At 38.9% G+C, this 18,378-nt stretch overlaps 1 protein-coding gene across 5 annotated transcripts in view; it reads left to right on the forward strand.

Moving 5' to 3' along the window:
* The window catches only part of ST8SIA1 (ST8 alpha-N-acetyl-neuraminide alpha-2,8-sialyltransferase 1), a 149,634-nt gene that overhangs the window by 22,385 nt on the left and 108,871 nt on the right, over positions 1 to 18,378 (forward strand). For 3 of the 5 annotated variants that reach the window (XM_068655561.1, XM_068655569.1, XM_068655590.1), the window contains exon 2: positions 9,540 to 9,684. In XM_068655561.1, coding sequence (XP_068511662.1) covers positions 9,540 to 9,684 — 145 coding nt within the window. Of the gene's footprint in view, positions 1 to 9,156; positions 9,373 to 9,539; positions 9,685 to 18,378 lie in introns of those variants that run through there. The other 2 variants (XM_068655562.1, XM_068655578.1) reach the window with 1 other exon arrangement.

Below are 18,378 nucleotides of genomic sequence, written 5' to 3' on the forward strand. Positions count from 1 at the left end.
ATTTCATACGGTATGATTTGTGTTTCCAAGCTCGTAGGTAGTGCTTTGTACACGGCAGTTTGAAGCCAGTTTACATGAATCAAAATGTAATTCTGTACAATATTTTGGGGAAAAGAAACTAAAAGTTCTGTTTCAATAGCTTTCCAGATCAAATCAGTTTGTAAGTAAAAGAATTGACAGGAGGAAAGGTAAACTTAAATCTTGTTAGATGTTTAGGTAGACCTCTATTCTCTGGGAAATATCCTGACTACTTCTAGTTTGTGAACATCATTCAATAACCAAGGTAGTCCATGGCAAATTTGGCTTTATCTAAGTATTGTGCAGTTCAGTCCTCTTCTTCACTTGAAATACTAATGAAGATATGGAATACATTGACTGGATGCTATTAAAAGAATCAAGTCTGTTTACAGTGGTAGAAAAATATATCCTTTCAATTACTCTTCTTAAAATGTAGGATTTTGATCAAAGAGAGAATGCATAATCAACTAAAGTGACTGCCTTCACAGCTGAGCCACAGTTCAATTTGGATAGAGCAGAGTATAGGCAAGTTTGAGAAAAAGAATAAAAGACTTCAGATCTTTGATGTTTTAAACACTAAATCTATCTTTCTTCGCTTTGTTTGTTTTGGAGCGTAGAGGAAAAATGTTTTCCTTGATACTCTGTACATTTCTTGAAAAAAGAGATCATTTGTTCTAAGTTACATTAAAAAAAAATAATGGGCAAAATCAGTAACAGATTAGGGTGGTATGATGCTAGGTGACAGCTCAGATTTTGCCTTGTGCAAGATGGTTTGCACTGTGTCAGCCTTGTAAGGATACAGGGTAGCCCAATACTCAACATTAAAAGTCAGTTTTACTTTTCTTTTTCAATCTGGAAAGCAGAACTGCTAACTGTACTGTGCAGGTGGCACCAGATGTTTTCTTTAGTGACTTTAAAACAGTGAAAACCCCAAAATACAATACTCTAACGTTACATAAAATACTTTGTTTCCCTTTTGGGCACCTCAAAAAGACTTGGAAGAAAGTTCTAAAGGAAAAGATACTGACGATGCAGAAAAGATGGAAGTGTTTAATTTCATAATTCCCCCATTCCCCGTCCCTATTAATTTGTCTGTTTGTTGCAAATTATTCAAATCTTTTGTTATTAAATTTCTCACTTTAACAAGTCACAACTCTACTACTAAACTAATGGATGTAGTTCCCACGAACTGTACTTTTTTCTAAGAAGCACCCATGGTTTCTGCAACCTTTTTCTTTTCATGCAGGTTGCAGGTCTATGCAGTTTAGTACCTGGTTTGCTTCTGCCTGTGATCTTATGGTCTTAATCTCTTTCCTCTCTTGAGGAGTACAGGGAAAATGTTACATGACCATTGTAAAGTCCAGAGAACAGGAATTGATGTGGGGGGCATTGAAATAGCCTGAAAGTTTCATAACAAGGAAAAATATATCCATAAATATGAGGACAAAAACTGCTGTGATTTCAGTCTTCATAAAAATTTTATATTGTAGAAATCTTGTTTGGGAAGTAGAACAGATTATCTCTATGTCCTGCTCTGTGGTGTCCACTCCTTTTCATATTTCTTTTTCATTGCATGTTGACCTATTCTTCAGGCTTAGGTAACTGGGGACTTTTCAGAAATGAAACTCTACAAAGTGATGCTCTCTTGATTTAGATGTCCTGTGCCTTCAAATGTTTTTGGGAAATGTCTTGATTTTAGTTACAACTTAAACTAGTGTTGCTTCCCCACCCCCAAAATAGTAATAATTTGTTGTGTTTTTATGAATATACAGAGCATTTGCTTTGGCTGCTCTCTTGTTTATTTTGGACTCTTATCCGTGATGTTCTTTGAAAAGTGATTTTAAGATCATATTCTTGAATTTATTTTTAAATTTTATCTCAGGTGGGATAAACTCTACTACAGAGAGCAGTGGCAGTCTCTCTAGTGGCAAGAGCCAATTTTGTTTCTGATGTGAAGGAGAAAGACCATGTGGCTCTGTGTTGTGTAACTTGACGCGTTAAGTGCACCCGTTAGCATCTGGTGATAACAGAAAGGCGACAGCTTCTTCCTTCCATCTTCCTAATAAATTCATGGCTCTTACTCATGTTCTTACCACAGCTTTCATACAGAGGCAGTTAGATATATGAAACAAGAGCTTCTTGTGTGGGATATCTACCCTGATAAGACAAGACTGTTACATTCCACTCGAAGGTTCTTCATACCTGCTGTCTTCTATCCTTCCTAAGGTGCAAGCTAGCATGTTTTGAACACAACAATATTGTAAACCCCATTTAAGCTTTGAAGCTTCAGTGATTTCTTCAAGCTAACCCCTTGTTATAAGTGTTAGGTTGACCTTGTTTGGAAATAAAAATACGTATGTGACATAAAAATATGTATGTGACCAAACCCAACTAATGATGTTTTTACAGAATATTTAGAAGCTGAATGCAAAATGCATCCATGAGCTCATGCAGCCACACTGACTGCAAACAAATCCATGATTTTACTGTAATTGAATGGCTTATGTAGCCTTCTGTAGAGTCATAAAATTCTCAGGCTGCCAGCTCAGAGCAAAAAATGGCCAAAACTGTAGCCTTTATGTGACTATATGAGAGGACTCTTTTATGTCTGTAAGCATTAGCCACTGCCTGCTGTTGGAGATGGGATGTGGGGCTAGATTTTTTTATGTTCTTGAATGGCAATCGTCTTGGAATGAATGAATTCAGTATGTGTCCAGCTGTCAACTTGCACAGATAGATGCTTGACCCTCCACATTTCTTTTAATCAGTGATCTTCAAGTGAATGTTAAAATTTCCACATGAGAAAAGGAGCAGGGCAGTAGCTGATCCAGGAGGCAGGCCCAGAGATAGACCAGTCTGAGTGACCTCCTAAGCTTCCTAATGTCAAATGTGAAATCTCATTTTTAACAAATCAGGGGGCAGGTTGCAGTTACAGATGGATGCCCTCATCCTGGGAATCATTGGCAGTGACAAGGAGCGCTGAATAGTTCATCGGATAAATGTGCTTGGACCTCAGATATGGGATGCATGGGCAATAGCAGGGAAGTCATTTTGTCCCTGTAGTTGTCAGGGGTTGACTACCCTAAAAATATTATTTACAAGGCTTCATATATTTAGAGGTAGATTTTGAAAAACAGAGTAGCCACGAGAATGATGGAAGGAGTGAAAAGCTTTGTTCAAAGTTGAGAAATTCAGGAAATTATAGCTTTTCCACTCATCACAGGGGAGGGTGAAATCCTAGAAGTGGAAGGATTTTTTATTTAAAAAAAAAAAAAAAAAGAGAAAAGAAACAAAACTGAAGTGACAAAAATTCAAGCTCTGAGCTGGGTATAAAATTGTAAAAAGCAAGATTTTCACTATTTAGCAACAGTTTCACTATTTGTGGTCTCTCCTCTGCCACCAAAACTTGGAAAAATGCGTGCAAATATTATTCTCATAGAAACATTACTTTGAAGAATTCCTGGTTTAGAGAATATCAGGATTAGATTTTGAGCCTCACAGTGTTGGTGAGACCAGCTCAGTTTAAGAGCTGACAATGATGCTAATCCCTATGGGATTTCTGATGGGGCATTAGTGCCGGGTTCCTTCAGCATGCCTGTGCTGGCAAGTAGGTGCGGATTCAGTTCAGGAGTCTGAGATGCTATTGAGAGAGGTGTCCTCCTGCTTCTGCTGTGGGATGTGTCGATGGAAGCAATTAAACAACTACACTGAAAAGGGGTTGTGCAAACCTTTGCTACAGAACCCAAATGACCACCTGCATGTTGGATGTCAGCAGGGCTGCCAGTCCTTGGCTGTGTGCGAAGGCCATGTTTTGAGTAAATAGCAGCTGAAACTCCAAGGGCAGATTTTTTTTTTTCCCCTGGGTGTACAGATTCGTGTACTCCCAAAGCAAAACATGGGAAGTTGAGGCAAATGTGAACTGAAATGTGAACAAAAGGATGTTTTGTCAGACCAAATGCTGCAGTCCTGTGCTGTCATCTCATGGCTCTGTTTTCCAGTCACCAGATGTAGACTTGTACTATATCAGTTAAATCCCAGCAGCTGAGCAAAATCTGACTAAAGCTGTTGGTTTGACCTGTTATTTGTATCTCAAAACAGAACCTGAACCTCGGTCATTAATTCTTGCCTTTGCACTGGTGCACTGCTCTGCACACCTGGCTGGGGATCTGTGTGTGGTTCAGCAAGTGTGTGGGGAGGATTTGCTGTAAAAGTGCTGTCACCTTGGGGCAGAAAAAGGGGTATTGGTAGTGTCAACAATCAGGGCACCTGTAGGCCGTAATAATCTTTGTCCCTTCCTCTTTCCCCTGTTTGCCATGCTGTGCTGTGTCACCTTTGCCCATTGCTCTATTTAAGATCAGGCCTAAGCCTAACTTTAGGCCTGTCAAAGAGCTGGAGAGGTTATAGTGGGTGTGCAGGAGCTGCTCCACATGTGGAGAATCACAGAATGGTTTGGTTTTGGAAGGGACCTAAAAAGTCATCTGATTCCACCCCTCCTCCCCCCTTCATCATGGGCAAGGGCACCTCCAACCAGACCAGGTTGCCCAAAGCCCCATCTTACCTGGCCTTAAACACTTCCTGGGATGGGGCATCCACAGCTTCTCTAGGCAACCTGTTCCAGGGCATCGCCACCCTCCGAGTGAAGAATTTCTTCTTTATATCTAATCTAAATCTACCTTCTTTTAGTTTAAAGCCATTCCCCTTTGTCTTATCCCTATACTCCCTGATGAAGAGTCCCTCTCTAGCTTTCCTGTGGAAGGCCTCAATAAGGTCTCCCTGAAGCCTTCTCTTCTCCAGGTTGAACAACTCCAGCTCCCTCAGACTATCCTCACAGGAGAGATGCTTCAGCCCCTTAATCATCTTTGTGGCCCTCCTCTGGACTTGTAATAGTACTTCCATGTCCTTCTCGTGCTGGAGCCCCAGAGCTGAACACAGTGCCCCAGGTGGGGTCTCATGAGAGCAGAGCAGAGGGGGAGAATCACCTCCCTTGCCCTTCTGGCTGTGCTGCCTTTGCAGTCCAGGACATGGTTGGCTTTCTGAGCTGCAAGCGCACATTGATGGATCATGCTGAGCTTCTCGTCAACCAGCACCTCCAGGTCCTTCTCCTCAGGGCTGCTCTCAGTCCATTCTTTTCCCAGCCTGTATTTGTGCTTAGGATTGCCCTGGCCCAGATATAGGACCTTACACTTGTCCTTGTTGAACTTCATGAAGTTCACACAGACCCATCTCTCAGGCCTGCCCAGGTCCCTCTGGATAGCATTCCTTCCCTCCAGCCTGTCAACCACACCACGCAGCTTGGTGTTAGCAGCAGACTGGCTGAGGGTGTGCTCAATCCCAGGGTCCACATCACTGACAAAGATGTTAAACAGTGCCAGTCCCAGTACTGACTCCGGAGGAACAACACTTGTTACTGATCTCCACCTGGACATTCAGCCATTGACTACAACACTTTTTGAAGAAGTTGCAATAGCAAAAGGTTACTTCCTGTTTGACAGCCTCTGCTTTAGAATTGCACATTTCCACTATTAGATACTATCTTTGTCAGTCTGAAGATGTTTGGTATGCTTGATGTAGCCACTCAGTCATTTTTCACAGAGACCATTGCGAAATCAGGGTAAGATTTAGCGTTAAGTGGCTGCAAACTGAAACCAAACTGAGAAGTTTGTTAGCTTAAGTTCAAGAATTAATAGTCTAGTATTTTTACCTAAGATCTTTCACTGACGGTGCATTTGAATTTTGGTTTAGGTTTTCCAAGGTTGTCTGGCTTCCTCTCTGCTTTTAGGTGGAAAAGGGTGCATCTATATTAGCCCTTTGGTGAGAAGTAGGCTTTTCAGGCACGTTTCCTGATTGTCTCTGTTTACCACGCTTTGGTTAGGCACAATGTGCCACAACCCCTTACAGGCTCTTTGTGGAAGCAGACCAGAACGGGTCTGCAGCAAATCCCATGAAAATCATATAATGTGGGTGTAGGATCCTTGGCACCAACTATTTCACTCTGCTTCTTTCAATGGTGCAATGTCTGCTGATTTAACCTCAGCAAAGTGTACCGCGGGGATGTGGCTAACATCTCAGAAGTGCTGTTCAGTTCCCACCTTGAGCAGAGGTTGCTGCTTGAGTTGATCTGCAGTCACTTAAGTGCTAATAGTGCCTTGCAGTTAATGACCTGCTTGGTGCCCAATTCAGCCTGATGTCTTGGATGCCTGAAGTGAGATTCACATAGTAACTTTTATCCTGCTTCTCTCACAAGTGGGATTTGTCCCTAAGTGCTCTCAGGTCTGAGTGTGCAAAGTGCCTTTTAAATACCAGTATTCAGGTCATTTAATTCCTCTCATATGCAGGCCTCCTCTGAACTGGAGATAACTCTGAGTCAAAGTACATAATTTATGTCCTGCTAATGAATCAGTGCTTGCAGTGAATTGAAATCCTTGACTAAAATCTGCTACAATGTTGCAAATTCTACTGTAACACTTTAGCTGAATCAAGTTCATCAAATCAGTCCAGACTCCTTCAACCTGAAATTGCCCCACTTCAGTTCCCCTTTGAATACCTTTTTCCTTCTTAATGTGTATTTTTGTGGAACATCTCTCACTTTATAATTTTTGGATTTGGATCAGAAAGAGAGACTGAATAATGTGAGACAGTTATAATCATTCTTTTGTGATAGAAAGCATATGTGTTCACAAGATTTTTTGTGCTAATACATGCAGGTGCATAATACTTGAACTAGTGACCTGCCTATCTCTGGCCTTTGGGGAGACACCTACTGCTTTTTCATAATAGATTTATTAATGAAGAATGAACTGGAAGAATGCATTTTTAGGGAGAGGGAAGAGTAGATAAATATCTCTAGTCAGATGATTAGGGAAAAAAAAACAAACACATACAGAGAGCTGTTCCTTAGCTTATCCATTTACCCTGGTTAAGGAAAGATCCATTAATATCCATTAATATAGAACATTCCCTAGTTACTTTTCTACTGGGTTATCGATTATTTTTGTTTCTTGCTTAGGTCGGATTTTCAATGAAGATATGAGTTGCAGGATTTCAGTTGGAAATTTTAATTTTGCTATGCAGTTGTACTTGGAGGTTCCAGCTGATCTTTGATTACTGTATACTTTCTTGAAAAGCTGCAGTAGTAATAGAAACAAACAAACAAAAACAAAAAAAGGGGGTGAAGGGAAGAGAAGCAAAAGTTATTTTCTTTCCTAAAGCTTCAAACTAGAGTTTGTTGAAAGCCATACAAATCTCTGTGCTCAAATTTATTTGGAAAAATACTCCATGCCTGATTTAAGCTGCTTTGCAAAGATTATATGGCAAGCGATTTGAAATTGCCTTCAGTTTGATTGTTGTGTTTCGGTAGTGCAGGAGGATGATGGGAAGCCTCTCTGGTTGTAGGTTGTCCTGGTGTTTTTTCTGGGAATTGCGATTGCCATTCTGGCTAAAGCTCTGCTCTGCTCAGAGGGAAACAAGACAGCTCTTCAAAGGGTGGTCTCAGGGTAAACAGCTCCAGAAACTGTGTAGTCTATCAGTAACTTAAGGTCATCATTTAAAGTTGACTTGCCCACTATTGATTTACAAAGATGGAGGAATTCAGGTGCAAATATAGAGCAAACACATGGTAATGAGTCTGCTCATAGCCCTGTGAGCAGTTGGACGCTCTGCAGGCATGTGCCTCGTACCCTTGCTAGATAAGGTGTGGGTATGTGACAGTGTGTTGCCCTCAAAGGGACAATATATTGAAATTTTGAGCCACAAAGCACTGTGGCATAAGGTTCTGATTGAGTCTTTGTAAAAAGCTTTTGATTCTTTGGCTAATTGTGGGGATGCAGGGGCTGATTGGGCTGTTAAAGGGTAAGAGCTTCCTTGCAGCTCTTCCTAGAAACTGGCTGCTGATTTACAGCAGAATGTGGCCCTTTGGTGATGGCGGGGATAGAGCTGCTGTGGAAGATAACCAAAGCAAATCACTAAACTTCACAAGAGGAAAAGCTAATGAGCAGTACTAAATCCTTTAGATTGCTGCTTCTAATGCAACATTTTCAAGCTGTTTCCTGTCCTGCAAATATCAGGATGAGTACGCTCTATGGCTTTCACCACATTTTCAGTTGAAATATGTATGTAAAATAGTATTCACATAGTTGCAGAAAAGTATTAATTTATGGCAAAATCTGTTTTTGACAGGAAAAATACTGATCATTTCCGTATCACTTTATAGAGGAAAAAAGATAGTAACAGTAAGACTTTGAGAAAAAGCTGGAAAAAAACACATATTTGTGTGAATGACTTTTTCATTTTGAGTAAAATCTCCTCTTTTGCAAAGGAGGAAAGTTATACAAAACATTTAAGTAGTTACTAATAACAGATATTTTTCTTCTGCCTACCATTTGCAGCTCTTATACAGCCACTAGAAATGGCTTCAGTCTTGTTAGGATTCACTTTAAAATAAACAGTAAATTAATATATCTTATTAATACAATACTCTATTGACATAATTGTGCAATGTATGGTTTCACATTGTATCTATTATATATAAAAACTAATATGAGCTTCATCCTTCCTTTAAAGAGCTACCCACATGCTGGCTTTGGGATATTCTTGCTCTGCAAATGTCTGGAGTTTTTCACCATTCTGTATTTCAGGATAATAATTGCTGAGCTTGCAGCAATTTTTGCAGAATTTTTGCTAAATACAACCTCATCAGCTCTTAAATTGCTACGCAAGCTCAGTAATAGCTATTCAGGGAAGTGTAAGTGTAAGAGGATGAGAAAAGGAGAAGTGTGTATATATATGTGTGTGTGTCTGAGTATATATATATATATATATGTATCAAACTGAGATGACTCAAGTTGGACTTGAGTCAGGCACTCCAGGCAGACTCTAATACTGCTGTGAAAGTTGCACAAGGATATTTAATAACAGGAAAGAGATGCCAAATTTTTCCATCCTCAAGTTTATGTAACTGCAGGGTTTTATATAAGGCCTACCGTTCATTAGTAAGGCTGTGTTCTGAATTTTCATATAACTCAGATTTAACTTTGAAAGGTGCTTCTCTGATTTGTGTGTGTGTTGGAGAACCTAGTTGTTTATTAACTTGAATTGACTGAAAAGGATGGACTTTGTTTTGCTAAATCTTGTTTTTATTTCTGTGCCACTCAAAAGTGAATGGAGGGTTTAGTTTTTAACTGGATACTTTTAAGATTTTCTAGAAAAAAATAAGGATTGGTGGCCCTTCTTTAAGTAAAAATTAAAAAATGAGGAAGTTGCTAAATTCTAGATTCTGCTTTCTGAATTCTCTGTTAGCATCCGTTAACTGATGTGCAATGTCACCCATGGCACATCACATTGCTGTGAAAATGAAAGGTTTGCTCTGTAGCACCCAGGAACTGCAGGCTCTTAGATGCCTGAGTCATCACATAAATATGGGCTTTAGATATGGATCTGCTAGAGCTCTAACTCATTTCTTTCTCTCTCTCTTTTTTTTTTTTTTTTTTTTTTTTTTTTTTTTTTTTTAATTTTTATGTTTCTAGGAAATTGCTGGAAGACTGCTGTGACCCTGGACAGCTCTTTGTGATGACAAAGCTGAACTCCCCCATGGGAAAGAACCTCTGGTTTGATGGGGAGTTTTTGTATTCTTTCACCATTGACAATACAACTTACTCTCTCTTCCCACAGGTTGGTAGTTTTCTTTTCTTCTCACTTTAAATATTAATATACTAAATGGTAACGTGGTACAAATAAGTTACCTAAATATTCATCAAGAAATAGGCAGTATCTTCATTTCACAATTCAAAACAGATTTTTTACTTCTGTGCTCTGAAAATTGCAAAATAGCTGCAATATTTCCCTGTCCACTTTCCAGATGTATAAATATATATATGAGTGATGAAATAGGCCCACCAGTCTTGATATTCAAAATTATAAGTTCTGGCTATTTTTAGAGTGTGATTTCTGGTTTTCTGGCAGTGATCATGCTCACAGACTGTGGTTTCAAAAAACGAGAGCCAGAAACTTGCTTCAGTTCAACAAGGACTGCAGGTCTTGCATAACCACGTGTCCCAAGAAGCTGTCACTGCAAATACAACATCAAATCTGGCAAGATTGACTCTGATGCTGTGTGAGCTGTGTGTGTGCTGTGTGAGACAGGGCTGTGAGGTTCATGGAGGTGCATCCTGAGGAAAATTTCCTACCATAATACTTAAATATCTGCTAGTGTCATTGGCATAAATCTTTTTTTTTTTTTTTTTTTTTTTTAAACCATTTTAAAGGGCAGCGTCTGGCCTGTGTTTGGATCCAAGTTCAAACTGGATCAGTTTCATTTATGTTAGTGGATTTGCTGCCACATAGTATGGCTGAATTTGCCTGGCTTAAATTAGAATCACAGAATCATAGGATATCCTGAGTTGGAAGGGACCCACAAGGATCATCAAGTCCAGCTCCTAAAAGGAGTCTCCAAAAGGAAAAGGTTTGTAGAGAACTAGATTTCCATCTTGATTGCAGTAATGCTGATTATCTGGAATAATTCCTTCTACCTTTCCAATTCTTATGTAGGATTGCTTCCCTTTTTGATCAGCCTGATAGGGTGTGAAGGTAGTTTGTGTGAAGTTGTCCAAGTTAACTCCAAATAAATGAATTTTGTTGATGGCAAGCAATGTAAGCACAGTAACAGAAGCAGACAACATTATTTAGTTGATTCTTGTAGCGTTATGAATACTAGAAATGGTTTCTTGTTTTTCAGCAAAACTGTTTTGAGTTAGGTGCGTTCTTATTGAGTGCTGAGAATTTGTAATATTGATCTAAGCTGCTTGTATTTTTAATATATGAACTGATGTTAAATGAGTTTATGAGTTTATGAGTGACTTTTGAATATGGAAGGAGAGAAGTTTTATGTTGCTATAGGTTTAAAGAAAGCCAACCATCTGGACATGTTCATTGATTTACATGTTACTTCAATTTCTTAGATTAAAGGTATAGGTATTTTTTAAGCCTCACAGTCAATGTTGAGTCATTCACACCAGACTTTTCGTTTATTGCTGTTTCAGTTACATGTGTAGCAGAGTTCTTGTTTGTTAAACTCATGGTGTGAATAAATATCAAAGAGGTTGTTACATATATATTCCTACTTCTGCAGGGGTTTCCAGATCTCAACAAAAGGGTTATGACTTTGAATTAGTTTCTTTTGGTGGATAAAGAGTGACAGAGATCTAAGATATAGGGAAAAGAGACAAGAAGGGCCATTTCCTGTGTTAATGTGGTGAAGCAGCGTGAAGCTGCATCCTCTTCAGGCTACTAATCTGCTCTTGTGTCATTTTGTTGTGCCTGTTGCAATGAACCAGGTAATGGACCTCTGCTTTTCTTGCACTAAGCATTCCTCAAGACCGTTCCACTGCTGCAGGTCTCTGTAAGCTGAATAAACAAGTAAATGTCTGACAAATGTGCAGAGTGTTTTTGCTGTGGTATAGGGAAGAGGCAGCCCTGCTGGAATGGGCTTTTCTTCCTGCCTTTGAGACTTGTAGAAAGCTTATAGTGTGTCCCAGTGTAGCAGCTGTAAATCTTTTTAATGATAACTATTAATGACTGTTCTACAGTGTTGCACTGTTGATTGGAGAAAACGAAACTCCTTGGTAGAGCTGTAAGCTCTGTGCCACACAGCTGTTGACAGCAACCACTCCAAATATGTATATCCCTTTCAACAGTTTTGAAAACCCTTACCTGGGCTAGTATAGAGAAGTCGTCATATTTTGTGATGGATTTGAAATTTCATATTTGGTTTTGTCAGGATTAAAATCTAGCACTCTGCCCAGTCGCAGTGGTATCTTACATACTGTCACGGAAAATTGCAGAGTACTGGATGGGCTCCTTTGGAGAGGTAAATGCTGGTTAAAGAGGAGTCATGACCTCAGGAAGTCTAGTGGTTCCCCACCTCCCAAGCCTTTTCCACAAAGATTATCAGTTGGCCAATTGAGAGCAAGAGTCTGGGAAGCCCTGGAGAGACATACAGGGGGACAGCATGAACTAAGGACTTCAGTGTCCCTAGGTCCCTTTGGCTTGACAAGCAGGCTGCAAAGAGGATGGTGAGGTGCTGCTGGGGTGGTGGTGAGAAAGCTGAATAGTTAAGATGTTCCAACTCCAGAACAATGCTAAGGACAGGTTCTGAAAATGTTATTCAAATGAATTGGCAGGAAATTCATTTCTGACATGTGCTACTCCCTGCTACTTCCTCTTTTCTTGTAAGTGCTGCTTCCCATAACGTAATGTATTATTCCTATGTATTTTGCCTGGAGGAATTTTGTAAACCTTTATCAGATGAAATCTGGCCAACCTCAAAAGCTTTGGAAGATTTATTTGCAGTAAATTCTTAAATTAAGTATTTTTCTACCTCTTTCTTTGTTTAAAGAAAAACACCAGACTATATTTTTCAGGCCTCTGCTTTGAAGAATGGTGTCTATTAGCTTAGTAGCAACAGGCAAGCAATTTTTGTGTAGATGAATATTCCGTTCAAAAGTACTCAGAAGCTTAAAACCACTTACAAAATATGGATAATACTCTAAAACACTCAGGGGATGCAACAGGAATGTAAAGGACTGCAGCTATGTTGATGTAATTGAAAAAATATTTCCTCCAGAATAAATAATAATAATAAAGGCTCCATCCACATCATTCTGCTGGGCTTAAGCGTTTTGTGCTTGCAGAAGGCTTCTCAAAACCTTAACTGGTTATTAACTTAAGGATAAAGTAACTCAAAAGTAAATAAGAAACTTGCTCTATTTGATGGAATGGGATAAGCTGGCCATGCATCAATACAGAATTATACAGCACTAAATATCACAGAACTTAACATACAAAATGTCAGTTATTTTTGAATGTGAGCAATTCAAAAAATAATATTTTTCTTCTGAGGAATCTGTAATTCCTCAGTAGATAAGATAAAGTTCTTATAGCTGGTTCAACATTTTTTGGTAGATTGCTTTTCCATTGGAAAAATGCTATTTTATCAAAATATAAATATCAGTTCAAAGTTTTTTTTTTTTTCCAAATTTTCTCTGAAGTGAAAAGGTTGAAAGGTTTTGGTAGTGTTATGGTATTTGATTTTACCATTTTTGGAATGTAATATTTCAGCTGATATTTTTATCAACTCTGTTGCTAGCTTTTTTTTTTTTTTTTTTTCAATCTAGCTTTTGAATGACCCAAGGGGAAATATGAAAGAGGAAATTAAAAAAAAAAAAAGTGGAAATTGAAAGATTCAGAGTTTCCTTTCAATTTATGAGAACGAAACTTGATGTTGCAGTGTTTTGCATGAACCAACAATACTCGTTGCCAGTAGTGCCTCCTCCCTTCTCTCTCTGTGCCATTTTCCTCTGATTTCTGGAATAAAAGTTTTTGTATTTGCTTGTTTGTTTGTTTTTGAAACAAAAATGTTACACAGGCTGTAATATCTTTCCCATGCTGGAGAGAAAAGGCTAATGGTACATTATTGATACCCAAGAGGAGAAGGCAAAGGGTAGTAAGATGTATCTTGTCACAGAGCATGACCTTAGGTACGGTGAGGGTGGAGACCTCACCTGCATTGATCTCCCAAAACATTTTACAGTGGCACTGTCTGGAGCTTTTGGGTAATGCAGTATGCATTCAATTAAACTGAATAAATTGAATGCTGACATTTCTTGACAGCAGCTTTATCATATTGCTTGGTGTGATCTACGACATTATTTCCCAATCTTAAGAGACAAAAAACATGAAGTCTGCATGTGACCATTGCTATAGGCTTAATATTAACAAAAGAACGTTATTCTTAATGTGTACCTACCAGTTTTCTAAAGCATTTCACATGGGTGTAAAGTTTCAGCATTAGCTGTAACTTTCAATACCTAGCTGGGGGCACTGAGGAGTCAGAGATGCAGATGGTTCTACTACAGGCATCGTGGTTGGGTAAACCTCTGAATAGCCAGGCTGTGGTGTCTCAGGTTGGCCACTAAGGCCATGGGTGACTTGTAAATGTGTTCCTCCCCATTGTGGTTCAAATATTATACAGAAAATGGAACTGCGTGTTGTTAAGTGCTCAGGAGTCCTGTCCCTGGAAGGACAGAAACATGCACACTTCTGGATCTTCAGCCTGGAGGTTCCATCATGTAACTCCTGTTGCATTGTACCAAGGCATGACAGAAGTTATAACCAGCGTTTTCCACCCTTTATCATCTGACTAAAATGGAAGAAACCAGCCTTCCATATATTCTACCCAGTAACTTTTAGTAGCTGTGAGTAAATGTGACCATAACCACAGGAGCAGCTTGGCTGTAACTCTAAGCCATGTGAGAGGAAAGTAAACTAACAGTCACCTGCTTTTAAGAAGAAAGCAAGCCCTTTTCAAATATGTTCTGAAAGAATTTTGCACTCCTTGAGGTCTTTTTCTTCCTCAGAGTTTCAGAACTGAATTTCAGACCATCTTTAGTATTAGGGAAAAAAACCTCACCCTAGTATTTATCTGTCTGTGCAAATCATATAGTTTTTTGCTTGATGTCAAAAGCTTATATTAAGATTTTGAGTAGAACTGAGATGAATTTCTGAGGTCTCCTCTCCCCTTTCCCAGAAAAAAAAAAAAAAAAGTATTTAAATCAAATGGGACTTTTAGCTCTGCTATGTAAGGAATTAATTTGGAGGGGAGAGAAGAGAACAGATTTCAAAAGAAGTTTCAAATCTTAAACTTCAACTTTTTAATTTGAAAAAAATAGCTCATTGATTTTTTTCTTATTTTATTGTATTCCACCTGAAGCAATTAGATATACTTAGTACCAGTAAATTATTTCAAATTACTATAAAAATGATTCCCCACCTGTTCTACATCATTTCTAAGTTTCATCTGCAAAATATTGTCAGACGAAAGAATGACTGCTTGCAATGAGTGTCTCATGAATAATCATCACAAATGGCTTATGAGAAATCCAAAGGAAGTAGCTTCAAACCACAAATAAATTTAGGAAAGCTGGCAGCTGTTTCCAGATATATTGCTTTTCTCCTGATCACAAGGTCTTTCAAATTATTAATAGGAGTTTAATGTTGAAATTCTAGTCCACAGTATAAAGGCAGGTAAAATGTTATTGCTTTACTTGTAAAAGTGGCATGGAGACATTCTCTGGCACTTTCTAGGTTATCAGGGTGCACGTTGTATTCTGTAACAGCTTAATGATTAGGGTCTGTGAGTTGTTTTGACTGGTTTTTGCACCAGAAGGTAGACTTGATCCAAAAATTGTGTCTAAAATGGCAAGCCACTCAAAGGAAAAAGTTTAGAAATTGATGGACTGCACTGCTGCCAGAACATATGAAATGACTAACTTTGGTGTTGACTTTGGAAATGCTCTGTTCTTCCGTTAAGTGTTCTGTAAATTTTCACCAACAATCCAACTTATTAAAGTACGCTGTTCTTAGTAAGCTCTGTAATTAATTGCTGCTTGGAGAAATAGATTGATATATTGGATGTCATATGTGTCCTGATTTTTTTTTCTTTGATGTCCTGGGTAGGGAAATGAAATGCCTGCAGACCTAACATTTATTGAGCCACTCTTATATTTTCTTCCGTTAATTCTACGATCTAAGTGGTACTTCCCTGACTTCTTTTGTGCTGCCTTTAATTAGTATTTGGATGAGTTTCTTGCTAGTGTCCCTTTTATTTTCCTCCTCTTTTTCTCTTTTTTTTTTTCTTCATCAACTATACTGTAATATAAATTGTCTGTCTTGCTTGGGTCTTACATTCATTTAATCAAAACAAAAATATAATAAACATATTCTTGCAATATATGGAAAACATGAAAATGAGTAAGGGTAGTTATATCTTGTGAAGAAACATGCCCACATTACGAATGCAATTAAAAAAAGAGATCTGAATTGTTGGCTTCTGAATAGCCTAAGTAATTGTGTCAGATAGTGCCTGTCATAAACTGGGAAATGAAATGCTAAATATAGAGACCTGACAAATTTTGGCCTTTTAGAGCATGAGTCTTCGCTTCAGTGCTGGGTAATCTCAGTAGCATCAGGGTAATTGAGATCAAAAATCTCGATTAGTATTTAGTTAAGTGAAACCCCTACCCTCACTTTGATTACTGACTAATTAAGAACTGTGTAAGTGGACCATTTTGTGTAGCCTGTTGGCAAACCAGGAATAGGGCAGCATCTGTTATATCCGGTCAGTTAAGCAAAAGCCATGGTCCATCTGAAACTACTCCATATAGACGAGATGCGAACATGCCTACCGGTGAAAATTAAAGTTATGCTAAAAAGACTGTAAGATGCAACATACATAATTTTAAGTAATTATGAGAGGCTGGGCAATGTGCTCTTGTTGAAGCAAGTTACAGCAGACCAATGAGTGGCTTTTTGGCCCCGTTGATCAACACATGTATGCTTTGGTCTCTCTCGGCTTGCCAAAATGTGTTCAGCCAGCCACTCAGCCAGACTGCATTTGGTGAGTGTGATTTATCTGCCTCGAGTTTGTTTGCAGTGGAGTTTATCTGCACATGCCAAACTGGCTTTATCTCAGTTAACGTAAGTACATAAATAGACGCTGACCTTTCCAAATGTAGCAAATGGAAGGGAAGGGAAGGATGGGGTTTGGTTGCAAAGTGTTAGTTTGGCCCAAAGGCAAAAGCAAAGGGTCCAGCCACCTTAGCTCAACATCTGTTTCCAGCCTGAAGTGACAGGGCATCAATCACTTTCTGTCCTAGGTAACAGAGGAGCCGATCCAAGCACACCCCAGTGCCTTTTACAGACAGGCCCTTGGGTGTTCAAAAAAACACAGATCAATCCACTGCCATTTGGGATTAGGGGGATGTGAGGGTATGGAAGAGCAAATGTAGTTCATCTTCTGCATTGATACTGAGCAGCGCTTAAAATAGCATTAAAACCAGTGGGATTGTCATGGAGCCCACTTAAGACTGAAGGGATATGAGGTATTTTCAACAGGGTAGTTCAGCCATGAGTGTTTTAGCTTTGAGTGATTTTTGAATATTGGAAAACACTTGAAATAGCACAGCTGATTTATTCATTTCTATTAGCACCCCAGGCTGTATGGTTACTGAGTTGTCAATACAGGCCTACTGAGTGTGAAGAGGCCGTGACAGGGCTGGGAACGTGGGCAAGGCTGGGTGATGTGGGGCTGTGCTGTCCCCAGAGAGGGGGCCCATGGAAGTGCATCCCCTGTCAGGCAGCGAGGATGCACAGCAGAGTGTACTTGCACACGTTTCTTCTCGTTTGCTGCGCAACTGAACTTTTCTACTTCAGGAGATGTTTTTAACATTTGGAAGACACCGTTATGAATAAAGCCATGTTATGTTGTGGGACTGCAAAGCTCAGAGCAAAAAGACTCTCCTGAACCCAAAGAGGAAGAGGGCAGTGTGGGCTAGGACAACTGGAGAGGCTGTACTATACCATGGGGATTTTATGGACTTTTGGTCAGTCTTCAGCTGTTTCACAGGAACATAACTTTTCTGCTTCATAAGCTAAAAATGTCATAAGCAGAAGAACAATTAAAGGAAGTGGTTACAGATGAGAAGCTATAGGATCAGTGAGCTTCTCATGGCTACAAGTAATTACAGGGCATATGATCTGCTGTGCTGAGGGATAAAAATACAAGTAAGAGTTAGTCCTAACCTGCCCAAAGGCACAGCAGTTAAATTTGGTTTGTTTGGTTTATGGTAGCTTTATATAATGGATGAGAAGCTAAAAGGAAGATTTTCTCAATGCATTTCTTTTTTCCTTTTCTTTCTTTTTTTTTTTTTTTTTTTCTTCTGACAGTGATCTTTTTAATATACTAAGACTTCCACCCACAGGGCAATGAAAGCTTTGCTTCTTTGGAAGTAGGTGTCTAAACCTTGGGTAAAATTTATCCTTTATATTCTGGCCACTTATTATATATACTTATTATCAATACTTATTAACAACAAATTTTAGTATAAAGAGTCACCTTGTTCAGTCTCTAGACTTCTTAACATAAATGTGACTATATATCTTGATTATTCAGTGATTATATTGGATTATATTAATTTGCTGTATTTGGTAGTTAGATTTTTTTGGTGAAATACTTCTAAAATAGGTGTAAAATCAATACTGGTTTGTTTGAGACTAAGGTTTGACTCCATTTCATGGATGACACTTACCACTTGGCAGAAGCCTGAGTAGGGATTGATGAAAACACTACGTAATTGCATTTTTCATATAGTAGCCTGGTTTCTTAATGTGACTCATGTAAATTGTACCGGAGTGTAGCGGTATATCAAATGATGTTCAGAAAGCATTTCACCTGCAACAAAGATGTAGTACCCTTGTTCTTCCAAGTGCTCATAATTATGAGTGGAAGGGCAGCTTAGCAGAGTCTGAAGG

The sequence above is a fragment of the Anas acuta genome, chromosome 1 (assembly GCF_963932015.1).
Source record: "Anas acuta chromosome 1, bAnaAcu1.1, whole genome shotgun sequence".
Classification (NCBI taxonomy): Eukaryota; Metazoa; Chordata; class Aves; order Anseriformes; family Anatidae; genus Anas; species Anas acuta.